Here is a 26160-nt window from a genome sequence, read left to right on the forward strand (position 1 = left end):
TATACGTTTCGCAATTTAATTGCATAAACTCACATTCCTGCACCGCTCCACTAATGAGCTCTCTTAACTCTTGTTAGTTTATTGAACCACAGAGAGATTAGAGTAAATGTATGGAGTGAGTTACTTCAGTGCACAAGACTAGTTTTGATAACAAACAATAACTAATGACACCGGAATACCCACTAACATTGGTTTCTGGGGCAGCGTGCTCCCTGGTGATAGTGCTTCAATGTCTCATCGGGAGTAGTAAGCGCTATATAAATGTAATTACAATTACACTTGTGTAGGTACAATTCTATATGCCACATACATGCCAATGAAATTCCAAATGAAACAAAAAAGCTGCATATTAGATTTCCCATTGGGAATACCTTTAAACATCTCTAAAATAATTAATGCAATCGTGTTTCTAGCCAAGAGACTATGACTGATCCTTGTTTCTCTAGAAATGTAATTAAGACAACATTATTGGCACTAATGGTCAACTCTCATGTACGTGTTCTTTTGGTCACTTTGAAGACCTTCCTCACCTCCCCTCATATATGAAACCGCGGCAGACCTGACTCTTCTCCAGAGCCTTTGACTAAACTTCCCAAATTTGCAACCACCAGACAGCTAAAGACTTCTATCAATGTTGCAAATACTTATTTACAAAATAATTAAGAAAAAATAAACCTCAGTCCCAATTGGGTTTCAGGGAGCTAGAGCATGACAGTTTCGCACACATCATGAACACATTCCTTTTTAGTGTGACAAACACAAGGCCACACCCCTCTCCCAAGGAGAGAGCTAATACGTCCCAACCCTCTGCCAGGACTGGTGACACAGTACAGAAGCACAACACTATAACAACTGGTCACACATCATCAACGTGTATACCAGTAACACCTCTCAGGAGCACAATCCTCTACCTATATCTAGTGACACAACCCAGGAGCAGAACCCTCCACCTGTGAACTAGTGACACATACAGGACCACAACCCTCTACCTTTATACTGTTGACACAGCACAGTAACACAACCCCAAACCTGAATATCAGTGACACATCAGAGGATTACAACCTTCTACCTGTATTCTAGTAACACAGCACAGGACCACAATCCTCCACTTGTATACTAGGGACAAATAGAGGACACAACCCTCTACCGACTTCAGCCAGTCTCTCCACTCAGTCTGTCTCTGGGTCTTTGACTGTCTCGGCCTGCGTTGGGTACTCTCCCTTGTACTTTCTCCATGGATCGAGCTTCCCTGTGGCCTACACATTCGGACCTCCCAGTGGTTTGTGAGGTATCTGTGGGGAGAGGGCGGGAGTGTGAGAAGGATTTAAGACGGTAGAAGGGAAGGTATTTAGAGAGACTGCTGTTCAGAAATGAGTAAAAACATGTTAGTTTTATGAAGTTTGAAAGAACCTGAGCCCTCCCCCTCAAGATCCCCACCCGAAGCGTGGCAGCACTAGTTGGAAGCTTCATAATATCTAACCAGCTTTTCTTTGCTTCTAACAGGACAAGTTAATAACTGAGAAGCAGAAAATTGAATCCGAGTTTGAAAAACTGCGGCAACTCCTGAAAGAAAAGGAGCAAAGACTGTACGGGAGACTGAAGGAGATGGAAAAGAAAATCATCATGGTAGAACATGCAAATATCACCACACTGTCCAATCAAATCACTTCTCTCAATGTCCTGATAACAGAGATAGAAAAAAAGTGTGAGGAGCCAGTGTGGGAACTCCTGAAGGTGAGACACAGTTTGATAAGGATGAGAAGAAATATTCATACTTTGCGTGCAGGGTTAGATGTGTGCGGGTAACTCACATGACCAGCCAGGGAAAGCGGAGCACCAAACAGGTTTGCAGAGGGCAGGGACCCCCTGATGCTAGCTTGACTACAGGGACAATCCCCACCACTCCCTGATAAGTATAATGTCGTACTTCAAACGCTATATAAAACTTTATAAATAAATATAATAAATACACTGCAAGTACATCATTCTTTCTGCATGCACAAGCTTACCCTTTGCATGCTACGCATTTGTCAGTAAAAATTGCCATAGTGCCCCACTGGGGGAATCACTTTCTCTGTTGTCGCACTGAGGAATTCCCAGGACCTATGTTAGGCTATTAGTGTAAGGTAGAAACATGTCTGAGTTTTTCTCTAGGGTCAAAGGACCACAGCATCCTGCTTGCCACGCATGTTCGCAGATTTAATCTTTCCCATTCACCGCATGAATAAAGGGTTACCTTGGGGTGGTTGAGGAACACTTCTTCCAAGAGCTCCCGATGATGGTGAATACCACTTCTAGAGTGGGTGAGAGTTGTATATAAAAAAAGGTTTTTCCTTTTCCCACCACCATGTGCGGTGGAGTATAGGTGTACTTCAATCTCCTTACCACATTGCCACCTAGAGAGGAGAATACCACATAGTTTATTGATAACACACATGGTCTTCTGACGGGGTCAATGCACACTGACCCCATGCACTCTGCCAGATGCCAAAAACATACAGATGGCTTATTTTTAGGGCCCCCTTTTGTGCTGTGAGCCCCGTACAATATACAGACTGGCGAAATTACTGCGACTTCCTACAGTGTCACTTACATGTCTATAACCCGTTGTTCTACTCTCCTTCCATGTTTCATGGGTTATGTCACCCTTGGCCACAGCTGTAAAACCCCCTCCCCCCATGCTCTAATCCAGTGGTTTCTCCCGGACCTTGGAATGCTGACTCTCCACTGTCTGTTGGAGAGCTATGGTGATGGTGATTCAATAACTTGGTTAAAGACGACAAGTTCCAGTGTCTTTTACCACACCCATCTCAATATAAAGATTAGTTATGTTTTTTATTTATGTATTTTCTTCTGTTAGGAAGGTTGCAACACACCAAACAATTCTGGTGACAGTAAAATAAGGATGCGAAGGTGCAAATCATAATAAAAAACAAGATAAAAATAAAATACATAATGAGAAGCAAAATCTGGGAGAATGGGAAAGAACCATTTTACTCACTTTTCTCAGAAGTTTGAAAACATTTCTGTTCTATAGTCCTTACTTTTCTCCTCATGAAGGCAGACATATGTTTTCGATTACACCAATCTCTTGTTAGGGTGAACAGTGAGATATATAATTCGCCATTTAGAATGGGCAAGCTCACTGGGGTTTTTTATACACCCTGATTAAGTAAGAGGTTGCTGCATAAAAAACTAAGTGGCCACAGAAATGGGTAAGGAACTGAAAGGTGCATAAATTTGCATAACGATATAATATTTACCATGTGGGACCACAAAACTAATGAAGCAAGGAGATCCTGGTAGCATATAAACTACCTAGGTTTGAAGGACAGTGACTACTCATGACTAAGTGTAACCCACAGATATATCACTGAATGGGTGATGTACATTTCCCAAAATTGCTTTACGGCAGCAAGAAAAATGTCGTTTATAAATAAATATTCTCATTACCACGAACAGTAAATAAATTCTTCACCAATATAGCGTAGGATGGGTCTAGAGATGAGGTTTTTTTTACCATGGTCCTACGCTTTCACTTTAACAGTGATGCTCTGAGCAAATAGGATTCTTCGTTCATAGCCAAGAAGCTTCCTGAGAAATGGCTCCAGGCAAAGGCCTCAGGTGAGCGTGAAGAGAGCATCCCTCTCTTGTTCCATTGCCAATTCTGAGTCGAAGTTGAATTTGTTTATACCATCGCCTGTCGATGTTGGTACAGATACATAGTTCACCTAATAAGTTTACCCTAAACACCTATTCCAATGCCATTACTGTTTCTAGGAAAATGATAAAAGTGTTTGTGCAGCACTTGAGCCTACTGAGGAGGGGCGTTTGTAACTTAATGTGCAATGTTGACCCTTCCCACAAAATGAATCCATGTTGCCCAAGGTCACCAGTTTGGGGCTCAAGTCACCCATGCAGATAAAAATGTGGAAAGGGACAGAAAGACTTATATTCTGAGAGGTTTTTCCTTTTCAAGGAAGAGGCCTACGTCTGCCTTGTGTTAGCATGGTGTACCTTGAACTTTTGATATGACCTCTCTTGTCATTCTGATATGACCGCTCATGTCATTCTACCATGATGGCCCCTGACCTCTTGATATGGCATCTCGTGCCATTCTATGATGTTGGCGCCTGACCTGTCGATGTGACCTCTCATGTCATTCTAGGGTGATTGCCCCAGATCTGTTGATGTGACCTTTTGAAGAAAGTTTAGAAACACTGGATCTAACACATTGGCAGTTCCTTGCACTGCTTTTCCGGAAGGCCACCTGGACCAGCAGCCTGAATATTCCAAAGGGACCTCACAGCCTCCTTTATATCTTTTATTTTGAATCTGAATTTAAGATAAAGACTGTGTATGGATCCAGGACCAGAAGATTAACATGCATAACAAGCATAGTTTTTGGTAGAAGGGTTGCAGAACATAATACCAGCTGAGTTTTTATTGTCGTTAATAATAATGCAAAAATTCCACTCCTGGTCAAAAGTGCAAGTTTTATCTCCAAGATAAGTTTGGCGGATCCTTGCAGGTTAGTTTTGCCTGCAGTACTTCTTCAGGCTAATGACACTTCCACAATGTCATGGTGAATTCTACTTACAGTGTTGCATGGATGCCACTCACCCATCCCAATATGCAATTTAGTTCCTCCTGAAGTGTAACGGATCCCAATATAAAGGTCAGTTGATCCCACGGTGTTGCAAGCATGCCAGTAACACATCCCAGTATAAAGGTTAGTTCAGCCTACGTACGGTGTAGCATGCATGCCAATAACCCTCCCCAATTTAAAGGTTGGTTCAGCCTACGTGATTTAAAGGTTGGTTCAGCCTACGTGATGTGTGCATGCCAGTAACCCATCCCAGTATAATGGTCAGTTCAGCCTAAGGTGTTGCATGTCAGTAACCCATAGAAATATACAGGTCAATTCAGCCAACCGTAACTCTCCTTTCCAATGATGGATTCATATTGTTCACACGCTCTAAGAGTTTTCCTAATGCCTAAAGTCCCTTGCATCAAGTATGTGCATGGGCATTGATTAGGTATAGATGCAGGACACTCAGATCACTCCAACAGCTGATGTGTAGAGGAATCCAATATTCAGTGCCACAAGAGTTCACTCTGGCAAAAGTCTAGTGTTCCTGTGTATTCAGTCTCATAGTTTGTCAAGATGTGCCCCGCTTTACCTTCCTATTGGAGATGAGCTCTTGTGGCACTAGGAGATGCACTCTGCGAACCTGTTTGTTCAGCAGCCGTGTCCATGGTACATGACTATGGAACGAGTTCACTTGGCATGTGGACCAGTGGCAGGATTATTGTGGCAGCAGATATTGCACTGCTGGCGTCCAGCCCAAAGCGGCTACCAGAAGCTTCCTCGGGCGAGTGATGCACCCAAAAGCGCGAGAACAGTTCAGAGCAGTGAGAAGCTGACGGGTGGTCGACATTGTCCAGACTGACATCCGTATCCTGCTAGCAGGTGGGTTTTTTTCAACAGTTGTGGCTTCTGTCTGGGTCAAGGTGTCCGCATTAGCAATGACGACAGCTCCTATTGCATAAAAGTCCCAACGGGGAATGCCAGCACCAGTCTCTCAAGCACACGGCAAGGAAGCCAGATGACATGATATAGGCCACTTTTCACTTACAATTTCAAAAAATAATAGTTGTTACATCTTACATAGGCAATGTATGTCATGAGTGAACATAAACCCAATTTTATCATTCCCATTCGCCGCCATCATCTTCTTCTGAATAGGTGTCATCATTCTCTGCGTCTGTTTGATTTTCACAGGCAGGAAGTCTGCACATGTCAGTGCGATTGAGGTCATTTAGACAGCAGACACATGTTGGCAGTTTGCAGTTCCTAATGCAGTTTCAAGCTAGTAGATCTAACACAGCCTGAGGTGCAGGCTGCCCATCCATTCAGTCCACCACCAGTTGCTCTGCTCCCTTCTGCTTTTCCAACTTTCACTGTAAGACTCAAATAAAAATAACTTACAAAATCCAGAATAAAAAGAAGGACTTTAATGAGAAAGGCACAGTACTGCTATCTTCAAAGTCTCAGGCAAAAGTGAACAACCCAAGCAAGGTTCCAATTCTAAAAGGAACACACAGAAGGCATGGCAGGAGCCATAACCAAATGTATACAAAAGTTTAAAGGGAAAGGGTAGTTAAATATAAAACAATAAGTACAATAAAATGTAACACATTTCCCCCCTAAGGAAGATTTTAAGGATTATAATAAATTCATTTGCTAACACGTCTAATGTTCCATACTTTTCCGTCTTGTGTAACAACACTGTTGCGATTAACTTTAACAATTTAAATAGGTTTACCAAATTTCATTTCACCTTTAAGTGCAGTGCCAGGTTTACGTACTCTAACTTATTCTCCAACAGAAAATGAAGGATCTTTTACTTTCATGTTGATATCGTAATGACATTTGCTTTTGTTTTTTTTTTTTTTTTTGAAATATATTCTTATTGCAGAATCAGGAATAAAAACATCCAACAAACCAACCCGTACACCAACGGTCCCCATCATACAGTGCAATAATAATACAATACACAGCCGAGTGGCCCACATCCCGGAGGCTGGGCGGCGCAGCAATAAGTCAGTCCACTGGAGGTACCACGGTGCATGTCCCATTCGGGGCACAGGTCAAGTATAACACTTCGTATCCGCTTTTATCCCACAACAACCAACCCACTCTCTCCATCTGATCCCAGGCCACTCTAATGTCACGTTACTAAAGCCTCACAAGTACCTTCCTGGGCCAACCGGTTCCGGGAGGTTGCCGCTAGCCGGCAAACCTCTTCCTCCAACGACTCCTTCCCACCCAGTACCCCCCCCCTCAACTGCTGCTAATGCGGGTTCCACCATCCCCCTCCTGCTCTCGGGTGACAACTATCAGGAAGCTCTGACAAGCAAGTAGCCACACGGAATCCCTGGCTATAACTGATCAGTGTCCTCGCCTTCGGTCAGGTAGTCCCTCAGTGCCTGCACCACCAGCTCCCAGGACCGTGCCAGTTCCAAGCACTTCTCATTACCAGCCCTAGTCGCCTGGCGCATTCGTAACACACTCTCACAGCTCGACCACCTCAGCAGTTCATTCCTCCACCTCCGTACAGACGGTCCCTCTTTAGACTTCCAATGCCAAGTGATCTCACGCTGTGCCAATATCAGTCCCAACCCAATGAATTTGCTCGTAACCTTGGTCTTTTTGGTATGCGGAAACCAGAGAAGCAGGCATGCGGCCATGTCAAAATCTACCTCCCGATCCGTGACAGCATTCAAGAGGTCCCCTATCTCAGACCAGTAGTCCCCCAATTTCGGGCAACCCCACAGCATGTGATCAAGATCCACCGCAGGTTCCAGACATCGTGGGCACATGGCATCAAGCACCTGGAAGTGTCGCCGTAACCTCTCCGGGGTCAAATACGCCCTATGGAGCACAAAATAATGCACCTGTTGGAATCTCGCATTCCGCGTCCCCTTCCAGGTCCTGTGTAGCACCTGACCCCATACGGAGTCCGGGATTTGTCTACCGATGCTGGTCTCCCAACGCGACTTCAGCTCAGCTAACGGGGCCAGACCGTCATTTAACATCCTATTGTGGAGGCAGGTCACCGCCTTAACGGTGCCCGCTGCCATCACTACGTATTGGCACACCGTCGTCACCTCCGGTTCAGCCAATCCGCCCCCCCAATGCCTCTGCAGGGCCGCGACAACCGCCGCATGCAACAGGAAGGTACCACTCGGCAGGCCGTATTGCTCCTGCAAGGTTTGGAACGGGGCCAGCGTCCCGTCCACATAAAGGTCACCTACCATCTGTAAGCCCATGTCCTCCCACTCTAACAATTGGGACCAATCACCCCCATGCGGTAAGGCAGTGAGCATTCCCAGCGGAATTTCCGGTGCGTATGGCCGGCGCTTCCCAGCCCTCTTCAGGTGCCTGTTCCAACATAGTCTGAACGTCCATTCCTCCATCGTGAGGTCCCTACTGGCCAGTCTCTGTTGCATCACGATAGACGACAAGACATACCTCTGAATGCCCACCCCCCGGCCAACTTCAGGCCCCCTAAACTCTCTGGCCACATTCTGCGTCAGGACCTGGAGCTGCACTGCCAGATAATATAGCTCATAGTCGGGGACGGCCACCCCTCCCTCACACTTGGGTCTCATCAGGGTGGTCAATGCCACCCGCCTGCGGCCGTGGCCCCAGAGAAAGCCGGTCACCAACGTCTTCAGCTCCCGAAAGACACCCTGCGGGATCCACACCGGCAATGTTCTAAAATAGTAGAGGAGCCTCGGGAGTGCCACCATTTTCAACAGCGCCACACGGCCCAGTACAGACAGCGGGAGAGAGGCCCAGAAGTCCACACTGCCTCTCAGCGCCCTAATACAGCGCCCCACATTCCCCTCAAGGAGGTCCGCCGTGTCATGGTAGATGCGCACCCCTAAGTAAACAAAACAAGAGGGTTCCCACACTACCGGCCTCGTGAGCTGCGGGCAGAGCGTGGTCTTCCGCAGCGGAAACACACAAGTCTTAGTCCAGTTCACCCTGAGGCCTGAGAGCCTCCCGAACCTGTCCAGCATGTCCACCGCGCCCTCAAGAGCTCTGCCAGAGTCTGCCAGGTACAGTAACAAGTCGTCGGCATACAACGAAATATAATGTGAGTCAAGTCCCAGCGCAATCCCGTCAAAAACAACTCCCTGCCTCGCCTGCGCCGCCAGCGGTTCCATTGCTCGAGCAAAGAGCAGAGGAGACAGCGAGCAGCCCTGCCTCGTGCCCCTGCAGACCGGATAAACCGAGGAGACCAGGGTCCCCAGCCGCACCCTCGCCTTAGCCGAAGAATAGAGCACTTTCGTCCAGCCCCGGAACCCCTCCCCAACTCTGAACTTCAACAGCACACCATCTAAAAAATCCCATTCCAAGCTATCAAACGCCTTTTCAATATCAACCGTCAGCACTACCGGGCCTGGATCTGCCAAGGCCGCACTGTCAATGACCCCAATCAGCCGGCGGATATTCATCGAAGTGCTCCTCGAGGGGATGAATCCCGCCTGATCCCTATGCACCAAAGAGGTCATCAGTGGTAGGAGCCGGGTGGCTAGGATTCGGCTCAAAATCTTATAATCAACAGTCAGCATAGACAACGGACGAAAAGACGAAACATCTAACGCCTCCCTGCCCGGCTTCAGCAGGGGCACCACCAGCGCCTCCGTCATAGAGTCGGGCAACCGCCCCAATTGTTTCGCCTCCGCATACACAACCTGCAGTCTGGGTGCCAACACTTCCATAAATTTGGCGTAGAACTCGATCGGCAGCCCATCCACCCCAGGGGTTTTGTTCCGCGCCATATGACTAATCGCCCCTCTGATTTCCGCTAGGGTTACAGGGCCCCCCAAGTCCCGGGCGTCCTCCTCATCCAGTACCGGTAGAGGGATCTGAGCTAAATAATCGCCTATGGCCGCGGCTTCCACTTCGAGGTGGCTGGTGTACAGATTCGCGTAGTAGGACTGAAAGCGCCCCAGGACCGCCGATTGCGAATAAACCACCTCCCCATCCTCCTGTCGCACACTCATAACCGGACATCCTCTAGGGTTCGGATCAGCCAACTTCGCAAGGAGCGTGCCCACTTTATCTCGCTCGTCATGCACTTTCACCGCATACAACTTATAATCATAGCACCGCAGTCTCTCTGTCTCTGTCGCCACCGCCTCCTTAGCACGCAACAAGCTGTCTTGCAGCTCCGGTCGCTCGGGCCGCAGTCGTTCCACCCCTCTCAGCACTTCCTCCGCCTTCGCGAGGTCATTCAGCACTGTACCTCTCACAGTCAAAAACCGTCCCATACACACCCCCCTCACCACCACTTTCATCGCGTCCCATTCATTCGCTCTAGTCTGTCGACCCAGCATTGACCGTGAAGTATTCGTCTATACCCTGTCGGACCGTGTCACAAAACGCCGGATCCTCCAGCGTCTCCGGGCGAGGTCTCCACTTAGGGACCGCCGATCTCGCCAGCTGCCATTGCACAGAAATCAGCAGTGGGTTATGGTCCGATATGGTTCTAGACAAATACTCAGAGTGAATCACCATCTGCGCCAGAGACTCGCAGCATAGCACTGAATCCAGTCGAACATGCAGATCATGCAGTGCCGAGAAGTAGGAATAATCTCGAGTTTCAGGGTGCTGCGCCCTCCATACATCCACTAAGCCCCACTTCTCCTGCCAGTCCCTCCTGTGGGTTGCAAGTCTGCGCACTGGGGAGTCTACCAAAGGCGGGTGTGACCTGTCCAACAGCACATCTGAAATGGAGTTAAAATCCCCCGCCAGCAACACAGGGCCCGCCAAATAATACGCTAATGAGCGCGATAAATCCTCGAAGAAATGCGCTTGATCAGCGTTGGGGGCATAGATGTTACATAGCACCACTTCCCTACCACACAGTCGTCCTTCCACCACCACATAACGACCCTCCGGATCTACCCTTTGACTCGCGACTTGGAATGGCGTGCCCGCTCTGATCCATATTAAAACCCCTCTGGCAAACGCTGAGTAAGTCGTGCCAAACACCTGACCCCTCCACCTCCTCTGTAAGGCCCCACATTCCTGCTGTGTCAAGTGAGTCTCCTGAAGCATCGCTATCTGAACGCCCCGCCTCACCAAGTATGCATGTACCTTGTGGCGCTTAACCATAGTTCGAATACCCCGGACATTCCATGTGACACATTTCAAATTAGGTAACGTCCCCATAGAGCATCAATCCCAGCAGTGGCGCACGCCAAGAAATGTGACCCGCATCACAGCAATTGCACAACCCCTCCAAAACAAACCCCGTAACTCCCAACCCCCCCCTCCCCAGGACAGGGCCTAATAACCCAGCTTCAGCCCCGTTCCAAACCTCAAACACCCAACACATCACACTAATCTGTGGTCGACACCACAGAAGACCTTAAGGGTCTGATGAGGACAATGGAGCACCGAACCAGGACGACAGAGCAACCACCCCGCGCCCACAGCCCCATATTACCAGAACAGCCCCAAACCTGGCAGTCCAATAAAAGTCAGGAGCGTCCGGGCCTGATAAGAAGTTCAGCGGCCATGCGCCTCAGCCATTAAAGATACCATCAGAAGTTTGTGGGGTAACCTCCGGCCCCTGCGCTCCCCCCACCTCCGAGCCGTCATCACCGGACTTCTCACCTTCACCCTCCGAAGCTGAACCTCTGGAGGCGTCATCCCGCTGCGAGCCCGTGATGGTCGCCGTGGCCTCCAGCGCACTCTGTCTGTCGGCTAGCATTTGCGCCTCTCGCTCGGCCCGTTGGCGCCTATTCCGGGAGCGGATGCGCTGCGACTTCCTGACCCTGACCGGTTGCTCACGATCCCTGGCGGGCCTGTGCGCTCGATCCGTCCCCGCACGATACAGTTCCAGCCAGGTCCATGCTTCATCGGGTGTTTGGAAAAAATGAGCCCTGTCATCAACAATGATCCGCAGCTTGGATGGAAAAAGCAAGGAGTATTGGATCCCTTCCTCTCGCAGCTCCTTCTTTACCGACAAAAAAGACGCCCTGCTCCGCTGTACCTCCTGCGTATAGTCCGGAAAGATCGTCACCTTGCTGTTGTCCACTTGGAAGGGCCCATGATCTCTCGCCCTTTGGATCAGCAGATCCCGATCCTTGTAGTGCAACAGTCTGGCCACCATCGGTCGGGGCGGTCGGCCCTCCAGCGGGGGCTTCGCGGGCACCCTGTGCGCTCTTTCCAGGGAGAAGAAGGGGGAGAGGCCCTCTGGCGCCACCACCGTGCGGAACCAGTCCTCCAAGTAGGCCACCGCATCACCCTTCTCAATTTTCTCCGGAAGCCCCACCACCCTCACGTTGTTCCGGCGGTTGCGTCCTTCCGCGTCCTCTGCTCGACGCTCCAGAATCGCCAGTCGGCGGAGAACGTCATCAAGTTTATGCTCCGCCGTGACCACCGCCGGTTTCAGCTCCTGGAGCAGGTGTTCATTTGATTTCACACGGTCAGAGAGCTTGGCGTGATCCGCTCTCAGCAAGCCAAGCCCGGACGCAACCTGCGCAATATCCTGGTGCAGCTCATCCTTGGTGGTAGTGATCGCGGCCAAAATGGCATCAAGACGGAGGGTCAGCCGCAGCTCCTGTGGCGAGGGTTCCGTTGGGGCATCGCCATCCGCGGCCCCGGACGTCCCGTCTCCCCGCTCATGAGGCGCAGCGAGGTCAGCCCCCTGCGCGGCCATCTTGACGACGTGAAACGTGCCACCCAAACCGCCTCCTTCAATGACGGTCGGCTGCTGCCGCCCTCCCGTCCTTCCTGTTCCCAGGGACACCCGGCGCAGCCCAATGGCAGTTCAAAATATGCGCAGCTCCCCTGTCTCCAGGCAGTGCCAAATGTCCCCCCACGGCGCTCCGTCGCCAACCACCAGCTCAGGGGTGGACGCCGCGCTGCCCCACCGCTATCTCCAGTGCGTCATCCAAGTGCAGGGGCTAGGGGTATGAGCCCCCACGGAAGACCGAGAGGCAGGGGCGTCCCACCAGGCAATCGGAGCCCCCGGCGGCACCAATCTGCGCTGCGTCAGTGCACCGCGGGGTCCATCCACTGATCCTGCTGCTTCACCCCCTCCTGCGGCCAGCCGGGCGTTCACTCGCTCTGGGCAGCTGCCCCTTCAGCACACTGCCAACTCGCCGTCCACCTCCGTGTTCCGGTGGCCTCTGCCTCAGCAACCCCTGTAATGGGTCGGCCACAGTCGTCAGCAGCGCCGCCACCGGTGCAGCGCGAGTGAGGGCTCCACTCTCCTGCCCTCCGGCGAGCAGGTGGGGGAGGGGCGCCGCTCGCGCCTAGGCAGCGCCGCCGTCCTTTTCCGTCGCTCCGGTCCCGCTTCCTCGGACCCCTCACCAGCGCACTGCTTCGCAAGGGCTCCCAGGCGCCTCAGGTCGCTCAGCACCCCACAGCGCGCTGCTCTCCAAGCGCTCGCTCGCTTGGCGCCGCCATCTTGGCTTTGTTCTGCAGCCGCCTCCAGCAGGACGTCGGGTCCGTCCGCCTGCAGCGTCCAGGGCTCCGACGGGGGTCAGACGCTCCCCGTCAGGTCAGGGACCCCACCGGAGCTCAGTTCCAGCTGCCAGGTCGCGCGGGGCCAACTATGTCAGGAGATAGACGGGACTCGGCGCGGAGCAACTCGCTCACGCAGCCATCCCGGTCGGCGCCTAAGCCACGCCCCCCTCACATTTGCTTTTGTATTGTTGAACTTGAACTTTTTTAGCAACATTACTAATTTCAGCATTACCACACTTTGTGACCTTTTTAGGTCTCGCCCTGGAATTAGCATCCAAAGGATGCTTCCAGGGTTGGAGACGTATAGTCAGCTGTCTCGAGGGAAGGACGGACGAGAAGGTGCACGAGCGCAGTCCAGGCTGGATTGGTGTGCACGAACGCGCACGTCCCGTCCTGCGCCGCCCTCCCATACTCCCAGCCTACCGCGCATGCATGCATGCACACAGACAGACACAGACACACACACACACACACACACACACACACACACACACACACACACGCGCGCGCACTCGCCCTTACACAGACACGCAGGCACCCAGACAGGCAACCCCCTCCTCCTCCTCCCCCACAGTCACACACGCATACACACAGACTCCAAGACACACGCACACATACACATACACAGGCCGCCGCCGCGCGCGCGCCCACACATGCCCCCTCCCGCCCTCGCAGGCCAGCCACAAAGCGAAGCCCCACTCACCGGCAGCAGGACTCTTCCTCCATTCTTCGGCACCGGGGCGCAGGGTAGGCTCCTGCCTGCTCCGGTGCTGCAACCAATCGCGGCTCTTCCGGCTCTTCCGTGGGAGGCGGGGTAGGCTCCCGCCCTCCTACTTCCTGTTTCCGGTTGTCGCGCCGGCCTGCCTGACTTCCTGGTCGCAGGCCGGCAAAGTGACGGCGGTGATTTGCGTTATTTATATTTTTAGTTAGTTATACATTTTTATATAGCGCGGACTTTACCCGATGGCGTTATTTATTTATTTATGTATTTAAGCATTTTTATATAGGGCGGACTTTACCCGAAGGCGGTATTTATTTATTCATGTATTTGGGATATGGTGTGGCTGGTGACGTGGGTTTTCAGATGTCATTTGGTAATTGTTTAACTTTATGCAGTGCCCGCTGTTTCTTCTGCACAATTGTTGCGCAACTTTTAGATAAAGGATGCGCACATTATGATTTTCCTTATATTTACGCTTTTTATAGCGTGCATTAACTGTCTGTCTCCTGACACGACATTTACTCAGAGTTCAGTCCGTATGATAGCAAGCAGACATTTAGGCAATGAATATAATTTAAAATTATTTTTTTAATTGGGGGCACAATGGGGACAGGAAGAGCAGGGTATACGCTACGCATCATGTACATGTATTCCTCATGAATGACCCCACTGTTTGACGATTCATTTTGCTTGGTCGCACGGCTTGAAGATGTTGCCTTTTTATTAATTTTCTCCCGTGCAGACAGTGGGATTGTGTAATGTTTGGAATCCCCGGGATTTTCTGCACGCCTGCATTGTCGAGCGCTGCCTTGGAAATGCAGATCAAGCACGAAAATAGGTCGCCGTGCAGCCCGCTGTAAATCTGTAACCGGCTGACGTTGATAAACATTAGCTCAGCATAACAGGCATTAATTTCCCAGCAGAGCGGCAGTCGCAGCCAAGCCACAAACACACGCGCATTTTGCATGAATGAAGGGAATGCCACGCCTCGGTTATTCTTTCCAGCCCTGCTTCGGGAAAGGCCCAGTCTCTTCTTTCAGTTTCAGGGGCTCTTCTGTGCTGCTTTCAAATATCCCATGCCCAGGCCGGCAGCCTTGTGCACTGCATAAGGGCATTTGGGATCAGTTTAATCGGCACTATTTGTAGTTTCCTCTGCTGAGCCTATTATGTAACCGAGTTGTTTTCTCGCAGAGCCACTTATGTATCTGTTTATTATTCAGTTACGAAGAGGAGGTGGCGCCATTTCGGAAACTTGTCAGTGGGCAACCTCTAACATTTCTTATGTGGGTGGACATGTGGCCTCCAGAGCTGCACTCTGATCTCAATGCTGCTCCATTTTGTTGCTGCATAAGTCATAGGTGGGCTGCATTATTATATGTCAATATGCAACATATTTTATATGTCCCTTTTTATAAAAACAAAACGTAACTACTGCAAAAAAAAATAGCCAATGCCATTTACAATACTAAAAGCTCAAACTTTGCCTAATGCGAGACCTATTGCATTGCAAATGCTTGTTAAACCAGCAGGGACATAATTTGGAAATGGGATCCCGTCCCCTTAATAAACGAAAAGGAGAAACTTCAGTGGTGGTGTGAGGAGTTATGCGATACAGCCATCATTTTTTCCTTTATGTATCTTTCCACTGCATTCCAAAATTACGTGCCCACAATATGTCTTGTTTGAGAACCCTGTTGTACCTCTCCACCTGTCCATTTCCTTGAGGTTCATACAAGGCTGTAGTCCTATGTTTTACATTTGGAAACTTAAGAAATTCAATCATCTCATGAGATTTAAATTGTACCCCATTGTCAGAAATCAGCACCTCATGATGAACCTCACGAGAGAAAACTTCTTTTAGAAACAGTATGACACTCTCAATAGTTGGGCGAGGTACAAGTTTTACTTCAGGCCATTTTGAATGATAATCAATAAACACTAAAGCAAACCTAAAGTATTGTGGTAAAACATTTAAAGGACCAGCAATATCTAATCCAAACTTTTGCCTAGGATAGTCTGGCCATTGAATAGGAACAAGAGGAGCAGGGTCACATTTGCACATGTTTTCACTCCCAATACATTCAGAACACTCTCTCACAATCTTGTCCACAAATCATTTTAACGCCGGCCACCAAAAAACTGACCTGAACAACCTTTTCATTGAGGACATGCCCAAATGACTTTCATGACTTATAGATAGAATATGGTTACGAAGAGATGATGGAGGAATACACTTTCCTTGCCTGAAGATTAAATCTCCTTCAATTATTAATTAATTAGAAATCTTCCAGTAAGGAAAGATTTCAACTGGAATGTCATTTTTGGATGGCCATCCTATTCTAGTGAATTCCATCACTTTTTAAAAAAAGCTGATCCTCACTCATAGCCTTTTTCCATATTTGCTCAGATATAAAACCAAATTATTATGTTTTTCTGTGATATCAGCAACCACTACAACATAATAACACTTGTCATCAGAACTGCATGGAAGTCTTGATAAACAATCTGCAGTTACATTACTTTTCTCTGGAATGTATTCAACTGTAAAAGTGTACTCTTGTAAGCAAGACATAAATCTTGCTATACGGGCAGTAGCATTAAGACCACCACCAGGTGATAAAATTGAAACTAATGGTTTGTGATCTGTCCTTCAAACAAATCGTGCACCCCAAATATAATTACGAAACTACTCCACTCCCCAGACTTACGCCAACAATTCTCTTTCAATGACAGCATAACGCCTCTCAGTGACATGCGTGAAGCAAACGCAATATTCCATTCTTCTTTCCCTGCACGTTGAGATAATACACAACCCAGACCATACAAGCTTGCGTCAACTGTAAGAACACATAAACTATTCATACAAAATGGTTTAAGAGTGGGAGCAGCTACCATTTCAGCTTTAATGTTGTCGAAAGCTTCCTGTTGTCTCACCCCCCCAAGTAAATTCAGCATTCTTTCTCAAAAGTTCTCTCAAAGGTTCCATTTTTGTGGCAAAATCAGCAATAAATTTGCTGTAGTACTCACATGGACCAGAAAAAGAAAGCAGTTTATCTGTACAATCTGGGAAAGGCGCTTTCAAAATGGCATCAACCAGAAACTTCTTGGGGATCACACCTTCTCTGGAAACAGTATGTCCAAGATACTCAAAAGACTCTTGGAACAACTCACACTTCTTACCTTTAAGTGTAAGACCATGCTCCACCAGGCTTTTACAAACTTTCCTAAGATGATCGGTGTGGGAGATTTTATCTGGAGAAAAAAATTAAATATAATCTTGGAAACATTTCACATAACTTTGCATGTTTTGAAATAGGTGACACATGGATCGCTGAAAAACTAATGCCGCCAATGCTAATCGAAATGGCATCCTTTTAAATTGGAAAAGACCTTGAGGTATGATGAAAGCTGTCATATTCCGGGATTCTTCTGCCAGTTCTATTTGATGGTACGCAGACCTAAGATCAAGTGTTGAAAAAACAGTAGCACCTCCTGGCATACTCAAAACCTTGTTAATATTGGGCAAAGGATGACAATCAATGAGTATATTTGCGTTAAGGGCCCTCAAGTCAATACAAAGCCTCAAAGAGTTATCCGGTTTCCGTGCTATAACAATTGGTGAAACCCACTCTGAAGATCAAAACCTCTTCTATCACTACTTCATTCAAAATTTCTTTCAAAACATTCCCTAACTCTTCCCTAACATTGATGGCAACAATTCTCAACTTTTGTTTGACAGGTGATGCACCTTGTTTGAGCTTGATTACATGTGTGAAACCTTTGATTACCTAATTTTTCAGTAAAAACTTTAGGAAATTCTTTTTGGAAGTCATCAGTTCCTACAAGTTCCCCTTTATGAATATCATTTCTTTTCGCATGCTCCTCCAGAACCATAACAGTTTTTTTGTTACGTGGATTGAGGATTATTCCCAATTTCCATTGATACCTCCAACCCAATACATTGACTCATTTTTTTGCAACGTACAACTTAATGAGCGCTGTTCTACCTTTAAATTCAACCTGAGAACTGACATATCCTGTGAAGTCTATAGTAGAACCATCAAACCCTTGAGCAACTATATCAGGAGGGTATAACTCCCTAATTGATAACTTTTTTCCATATTTTCAATTGAAGTAACATTCCATTACAATGGTCCAAGGAGAACCCGAGTCTGCCATAAGTTCAAGTACCTCATCTAAAAATTTAACAATACATTTTGGAGAACTTAGATCTTCCCCATCAAGAGTGCACACATTCATTAAGGAAACAACAATCCCTTTCTCCACTTGGGAATCATTCTCAGAAAAATGATCACATCTAACTCACGTAACTTGAGAAGATTGATCAGTACCCACAAAGGAAACTGCACTGTTTTTGTTATTAACATTCCTACCTTTGTCAAAGTTTCTTTCCTATCATCTCTACAAGCCTTTCCAAAATGTCCAATTCTACTGCACTTATTACATTCCTTCCCAATTGCAGGGTAAAACTTCAAGGAAGCAACGTGATTGTTGCTACCGCACCTATAACCAACCACACCTTAAGTAACAAACTTTCCCATTTGAGAATTCCTGCTAAAATTGTTCATGGCACAAACCGCATCGCAAATCTTGTTGCACTTTTCACCTTTCGCACTAACATCCTCAATAGTTTTCATCCAAATATCAGACTGTTCAAATGATTTTGCTGTAGCAATGGTATCATGTAAATTTGGGTTTCCTAATATCCATAATTGCTCTTGTGTTTTTTTACTGTTAACATTTACAATAATTTGATCCCTAAACATCTCATCTGATATAGCGCCAAAATTACAGAAAATGACAAGTGTTCTAGGGGCAGTTAAAAAATTGTCAAATGACTCTGAATCTCTTTGAGCTCTTGTATAAAATTTGTATCTATTAAGTACTATACTAGTAGTTGGTTTAAATCTGGTTTCAATGTGTAAAAGTGCTTCATTGAAACTCCCTAGATCACCTTGAACAGTAGGTAGGGTTCTAAACACAGCTTGTCCCTCTGACCCAAGACAATGAAGAAAAATATTTTTTTTCCTTTCATTTCCCATCCTTTCACCATCTATGGCTTTTAAGTAAGTTAAAAATTCCTCCTTCCATCTGCTCCAAGGAATTGGAGGATCACCTTTAGATTGAAGAAATTTTGATGGTGGTTCAAACTCCATGTTGATGAATAATATTACGATGTAAATATAATATGTCAACAAAATAGCAGAATATATAAAAATATTGTTAAGTAAAAACACTTAGTAATAGGAAGTATCCATGTGAAACAATGAAGTCTTAATAAATGCTGTGCACATCAGCGTGCTGTGCAGAAGATAAAAGTACCTTTCCAGTGTTCAGTACGTCTTGTTAACATTAGAAGATGAATGCCAGAATGAAGAACTCGAGCGCATCGACGAAGAAATGAAGATCAGATAAATGAGCTGTTGAGTGCATCGACGAAGAAACAAAGAGCTGAGGAATGCTTTGTTAAGCTCTTCAACGATGTAAACACCAGAATCCCGTAGCTGTCATAAGAAATCGTGTCTTGTGAAAATTCAAAATGGCGCTTGCGTGCTGACGAAATCGCGTAACGTCATGCAGCGTGATGACTATAGAATGCACTTCAGCGGAACGCCATGGTCACCAGGGATACAGGAACACCTTGCGCAATCCAGAAAACAATGAAGAAGACACTTCAGGTTTCCACGAAGCTGGCGTCGGTAAGCTGTGTTGGCAAGTCGTTTAAAAGTTGAAAGATGCGACAAGTTTTCTTAAAAAGGTAAAAATATGTAGAATGATGATAAAGGCACTTACAGAAGTGCAGTTTCCAGCGATGAAAATGGAAATAAGATCTCTTCAAAATGAGTTGTAGAAAATCCAGAAGTTTTCTTGGAAAGTAGGAACAAAAAAATAGGTCCAGAAGTACAGCTCCTGTGCCAAAATAGTAGCAAGTACAACCACCTTGTCGCCAATTTGTAAGTTAAAAAAAAATAACTTACAAAGTCCAGTATAAAAAGAAGGACTTTAATGAGAAAGGCACAGTACTGCTATCTTCAAAGTCTCAGGCAAAAGTGAACAACACAAGCAAGGTTCCAATTCTAAAAGGAACAGACACAGAAGGCATGGCAGGAGCCATAATCAAAAGAATACAAAGCTTTAAAGGGAAAGGGTAGTTAAATAGAAAACAATAAGTACAATAAAATGTAACATCCACCCTCTCCCAATTGGACTTGGTCCCTGTGGGTCATTCGGAAGACAGCTCTTGCTTCTAGTGGGTTGATAATTCGCACATTTGGCATGTTTCTTAAAGGAGTCCCTGCAAGGTGGAAGTTGATGACTGTCTATCTCACACTTCTTCTAGTATACAGGAAAGAATCTAGCATAGTTTTTCCTGTCATACGCAAAACACCATGGGATCATTGAGTATATGGCGGCAAGATGTAAATGCCAATTTCCTTCTTGAGCAGCACCCATTAGAGCCAGCAAGACATTTTCAACAATATCCAAATACGACATTCAAAATGTAGAGAGATCTCCATTGTCCTGACGAATATGTTCCAGGAATACATCTCAAAGATGTTATACTTCGGCAAAGGCAGCATTCTGCCAGAGTTCGTCTAATCTCTGTTGGCATAGGTCTTTTGCAAAGTCATTAGCACCCTCAATGATACAGTAAACTTCCTGAATGTTTTCTTCGTAATTCTTCTCCACCCAGGGGATGAATTCCACCCAAGCCAGTGTCAACATAGCTTCATACACGCACTTGTGTACTCAAACTGCATGATTGTACATATGACCTTCTAGTAGTGACGATACTAATCCTTCTGCTTCAATGCAAAGGTCGCGAAGGCCAGTGTCTTGAAAGTGTGTTGCAAGAATGGACATGACTTTGAAAATGGTGTGAAAGGCGTGCATGAGAAGATTTATTCTGCCGTGCACTTTATGCTTCCACACGATCTCAGTTGCTTTTGCGTAGAGAGCTTGATCCATGACCACTACAATGTTCGCCAATTGCAGTGATTCTCTTATCAGCTCTGACTGTTTCAAATTTCAGAAGGAGTTATCAACTCAGTTGCAAGGCCAATGCCAATGGAAGTTGCAGAAGCCAATGGAATCCGGTGATACACTAACTAGGTCTCTAGTATTGATGACAAATCGTGTCCAATTTGGTGCGAGGCTTGCTTCCTGTCTTGTAACAATCCAGATTATGGTATTATTTTGTGCAAGCTTCATTTAGGCTACACATTCTGGCATGACTTCGGTACTTGTCATCAATGGCTGAGGCCCAACTCGTTCACCGGAAACATACATCAACAATTCTTCCTTATTTGTGGTGACTAATGTTCTTTGTTTTTGTTTCTCAATGCTTGAGAGAGGAGCTTCAAAAGGTTTTGGTCCAAACATCTTGGGCTGCACAGCTAAACCGATGATTCAATGGGTTTTTCTCTTACTAGTAACAGTCTCTCCCAGCCTATCAGTGTTATCCCATGCTAAGTTAGTGAAGACATGAGGCTAAATGTCGGCTGGAGGAACAATTGGCTCATTTAAGGTAGCTGCAAGTTCTGAAGATCATTTTCCTCCAGTTGTAAGTATGAAATCCTATGACCAAGTTTGTTTAGAGTGCGAATGATTTCGACATTGCCTGTCGGCGTATTTGTGGCGTTTGGGAACAACAATTGCTTGGGGGGATTCTGCTGGCCATTTGTCGCTGCATGTACAATGTCCTGATTAAATGATTGCATAAGTAAGGAAACCCTTTTGGATGGCTTTGTGTTATCTGGATCTCCAGTCAGAAGTCCCAATAGGAACCGTTTAAAGTAATCAGGCACTGTAAATGAATCTTTATTCACGTCTGATGGTCTATATGGCCATGGTGTTGGTGTCAAGTTTGTTTTAATCATTGTTCTTATGTGCGATGGTGTTTGGTCAATGATCTTGTTCATGTCTGTTGCCTTAACCTTTAAAACTGATAATTCTCCATGGCGGGTGAGGCATAGATGTCCGGTGACTATCTGCGTCCGTCTCCTCCATCTCCCCTGATGGATCGGCGTCTCTGTGAGCGACTGCACAGCCTGAGCGAGCCAATGGACATCGCAGCATGCAACTGGTGGCGGGAAGCACTGGAGATCGCGCTGCGGCTTACAGCTGCCGTGATTGTGAAGTACGTGTCCCTGCACAATCAGATTACCTGGTGGCAGGCTAGGAAGATTCTGACCTACCGGATGGCTTTGAGAGGTGGGAGAACCATGCGAGGGTGAGTCTCAGCAGCCCCTGTTAATAGCGGAGCAAACACAGGAGGTAGTCAATTACAGGACAACAATGGAAATCTGGAGTCCAAGCAACATGGCGGGACCAGCAAGGTGAAACAGGATGCCGGTGTAAAGGAGCAAACTGCTGCCACACCCGGCATACAGGTAGAGGGGGGATGTGCTCAACCGACGGTTGCCTCAATGTTTGCTAATTTAAAGCAGTGGCAGGGGTCACCCTGGAAAAGGTTGAACCACAAGACGAACGGGGGGGGCAGACTTTAACTGAGGAGAATGAGGATGAAGGGGGAAGAAGAAGATGAGAGCTCCTTGACAGGCACAGCTGGGAATCTAGTGGGGAACCCACTCGCCCCCGATAACCTAATGGATAGATTGACGGAAAATGATGTAGGATCAAAAGAGCAGACCAGTCAACACTCAAGGCACTAGGGATATACTTCAAGGAGGTTGGCCATCGGCAGGAAGCTGTGAGGGAGAAAACCCAGTCAACACCCCTAGGCGCAGGAGCATCCAGAAACCTGCCGGCGCAAGCTGGCACTTTTTCATCAGAAGGCAATGGGAGGGGGTTGGGGGTGGAATTCTACTCTTTGACTCATGAGCCCGAGGCATCTGAGGAAGAGGACAGGTCATCAAGTGGGGAATCTCTTTCAGAAGACCGCTCTAGCTCCTCAGCCCAATCAACACAAAAGAAAAAATCAATGAATAAAAAAAAAAGAAAAACAGGACATAAAGTCTTTAATAAAGTACTAGAAAACGACTCAAATGGGATTATTCCGACACACAGATATGGCCCCAAAGTGAGGGAGGAGACGAGCCGGTCAGAACAAAAGAGCCTTCACTGCTGACCATCTTAGCATCAATCAAACAAGTGCAGAAGGAAAACAGAAACAAAGGACGCAGAGCCAGGATCGCCGCAAAAAAAGTCCATACCGGAATTCGCAAGCTGGATAAAACCTGGGGTGAAATTGCGGATCGTTTGACCTCAGTTGAAACGCGGACAGAGGCACTGGAAGTTGATATGGAATCCTTAAAGGCGCAAGGTACGGAACAAGGCGCGGCTATGATAGATGTCATGACCAGACTGTAAGAGTACGAAAATCGCCAGAGGAGAAATAACCTGTGCTTCTTAGGAATTCTGGAAGGCCTGAAAGGGAACAACCCTAGAAGCTATATGGTAAATCCTCTAAAGGGTGTATTTCCTGAACAAACAAACTGGGATTGGGAAGTGGAAATACAGAGAGCCCATCGCTTTCCCTTATTCAGTAGGAAAGAAATGCACGATGCTGGCGAAAAACCCAGAGCGATGTTGGTTTTCATCGTAAATTTCCTGCTGCGACAAATGATATTTGATAAAGCCAGCCCTAATGCTCCAAAGATCAGCAACGTGGTCTTGTTCTTTGTGCGTCCAAGATTTCGCACATGCGACAGTCGAAAGACGGTGGTGACTAAGGCAACTCTTCTCTCCTTTTCAAAAACTTGGAGCAGAGGTCTTCCGGCAAAATCTGGCCAGACTGAAGATAATATTTGGAAGAACACCCCGCAGCTTTACCTCTGAAGTGCAAGCGCAGGAGTACCTAGAAGAAATAAGGAAAAAAGGCAAAGGGAAAAGACCTCCTAAATCAATGGAGGGATGGAGGAGAAAAACTGGTGCACTACAAAACTCTATGAACAAGACTGGGAATAAAAGAGACTGAGCAGTCAAGAAACTAGGGGTTGTTGGATCGAGGGAGAAGGGGGGGCAGAACGTCAGCCGCACATTGGTCAGGCTATGCCTGATTGCCTTTATGCAATGGGAGGGTGGGGGGAGGGGAGGCTGGGGGGAAGGGAGTTGGTGGCTCACACAAGGGTATTGTGGGTGTACAAAGGGAGGTGTTGGCTTGGGTAAAGGCACTGAAGTGGGTGGCAGCTAGGATTTTCATTTTTACATATAATGGACACAAAAAAAGGGTAAACAAATGAAACTAAGAAAATGGGGAGAATATGTATAGCTACACTAAATATCTGCGGGCTAAATGACGTAAAAAAGTGACCGGTAGTGGTGCAAGGACTACAATTGTTGCAAGCAGACATAGTCTGTCTGCAAGAGACCCACCTTGATGGGACACAGAAAGATTTATTGAAATACCTTGGCTATATGGTGGTAGGGGCAACGACCCAGGGAACACATACAAGGAGGGGTTGCAATATTATCCAGGAAGAAATCAATTCAGTTTTTAAAGGTACGCTCAGATGGGTTAGATCGATGGGTAATTGCAAGCCGGAGGGCCCCACAGCCTCCTAATTTTACTCTGTTTGGTATATGGCAGCAATGTGGATGATCCTTCCTTATTGGAGTGGTTAATTAACGAACAGGCACATTGGTCCCTGCCGTTAATTGTGTGGAGATTTTATCATAAATCTGGACTCCAAATGGGGTCAAGATCAAAGATAAAAGGGTAGGAAGCCAAGGGGTTTTCAAGCGCTATGCAACCTATGTCGGGTACACGGCCTGGTGGATGTATGGTCCTTAAAGAGGCCAGAGGAGCATGGGTTTACTTATTCATTCCCACACAAGAACCACTTTCGGCTGGATTATTTTTTTGCCTCTTCTACACTTTTGGGGAAAAAGTAGAATCAACCGACACACCAGAGTGCTATCAGTCCACAGCCCACTGGTATTGCAGCTATAGTGGGGAGGATCTAACGAGAAGGTCCCTGCCTGGACCTTCAAGAAGGCCCTGTTATTAGATGAAGTTTATGTAGGTCTTTTGAAGGAGTGGATTCCTGATTTTCTACAAAGAAATATGGGTTCGGCATCACTGGGAGTGGTGTAGGACACCTTAAAAGCAGGAGTGAGGAGTGAGACAATACAGTACTCAAGCGGGAAAAATAAAAAAGAGAAAATTCTGAGGAGTATTAGTCTGCAAAAGCTAGCCCAGTCAGAGGACAAATTACTTGTGTCCCTAAGGCAAAATCGAAGGATGAAAGAAGCAAATGAAGAAGTGGCCCTTGTAAAGGCAGGAGTTCAAGGGGAGTTATCCAAAAAAGCTATAGATAAGGCACTAGCTAACCGGGAGGAAGTGTATGAATGTGGGGAGAAGGTGGGCCATTTGCTCTCCATCAGAGCAAGACAAGAGGTGACACACAGTGAAATTTTGTCAATAAACAATCCTGTGTCGGGGCGAGTAACAGAGTCAAGTCAAGCCTTTTTTAGATTTTATCAATCAATTTATATGGAGGATGCGAGGGGATGTGGTAGACCTAATAAGCCAATATCTAGATGCCTGCGAGATGGAGGTACTGACGCAGGAGGAGAGGGAGGCGTTAGAGTCCCCAATATTGTGGGATGAAATTGAAGAGGCAATGTCAAGCTTACCCAGAGGGAAAGTGGTAGGGCCCGATCTAATCCCCACAGAATTTTATGAAATCTTTAAAGAGGAACTTAAAAAAATCCTGACATCTGTGTTTCTGAAGACAGCAGAAGGGGTGGCACCATCAAGAACTTGGGTGCTGAAAAAATCATCGTCTTCCCCAAGAAAGACAAACCTGTTCAGGAGCTGGGCTCCTATCGCCCTATAACCTTAATCAACAGAGATGTCAAAATATACTCCAAAGTATTGGCTACATAGCTCTCACAGGTCATTGGTAAAATGGTTTCTGAGGGGCAGCATGGCTTTAGTCTCGGTAGGGGAACAATAGAGCATATTAAAAGAGTCATCACCCTGTTCGATGTAAACCAAGTGTCAGAAGACCCTATGGCGGCAATTTTTTTAGATGCCGAAAAGGCTTTTGATAGGTTCCTGGTCTTTTTATGGGCTACAATGCAAAAGAAAGGGATAGGGAATAGCTTCATAAGAGCAGTACAAGCCTTAGATAACGATCCGGAAGCTAGTGAACTTATAAATAGCGAAATGACCAAACCATTGAAAATTACGAGGGGGACTCAACCGGGGTGCCCCTGCTCACCTCTCCTATTATCCCTGAATATAGATCCCTTCCTTAAACAACTTGCAGCGGCCCACAACATTCCCCCAATAGTAAGATACAAAGATGAGAGAAAAGGTCTGGCTTATGCTGATGACATAGCCGTTGTAACTCTACGCCCAGAACAGGCTATGAGAGCAATAGAAGAG

The 26160-nt window shown here is 46.8% G+C and overlaps 1 protein-coding gene across 1 annotated transcript in view; it reads left to right on the top strand.

Moving 5' to 3' along the window:
- LOC144754196 (E3 ubiquitin-protein ligase TRIM39-like) overlaps positions 1–26160 on the top strand; it is a 201882-nt gene that overhangs the window by 95744 nt on the left and 79978 nt on the right. Inside the window, exon 3 of the mRNA XM_078641780.1 lies at positions 1504–1734. Coding sequence (XP_078497906.1) covers positions 1504–1734 — 231 coding nt within the window. The remainder of the gene's footprint in view (positions 1–1503; positions 1735–26160) is intronic.

The sequence above is a fragment of the Lissotriton helveticus genome, chromosome 5_1, assembly GCF_964261635.1.
Source record: "Lissotriton helveticus chromosome 5_1, aLisHel1.1, whole genome shotgun sequence".
NCBI classification, from domain to species: domain Eukaryota; kingdom Metazoa; phylum Chordata; class Amphibia; order Caudata; family Salamandridae; genus Lissotriton; species Lissotriton helveticus.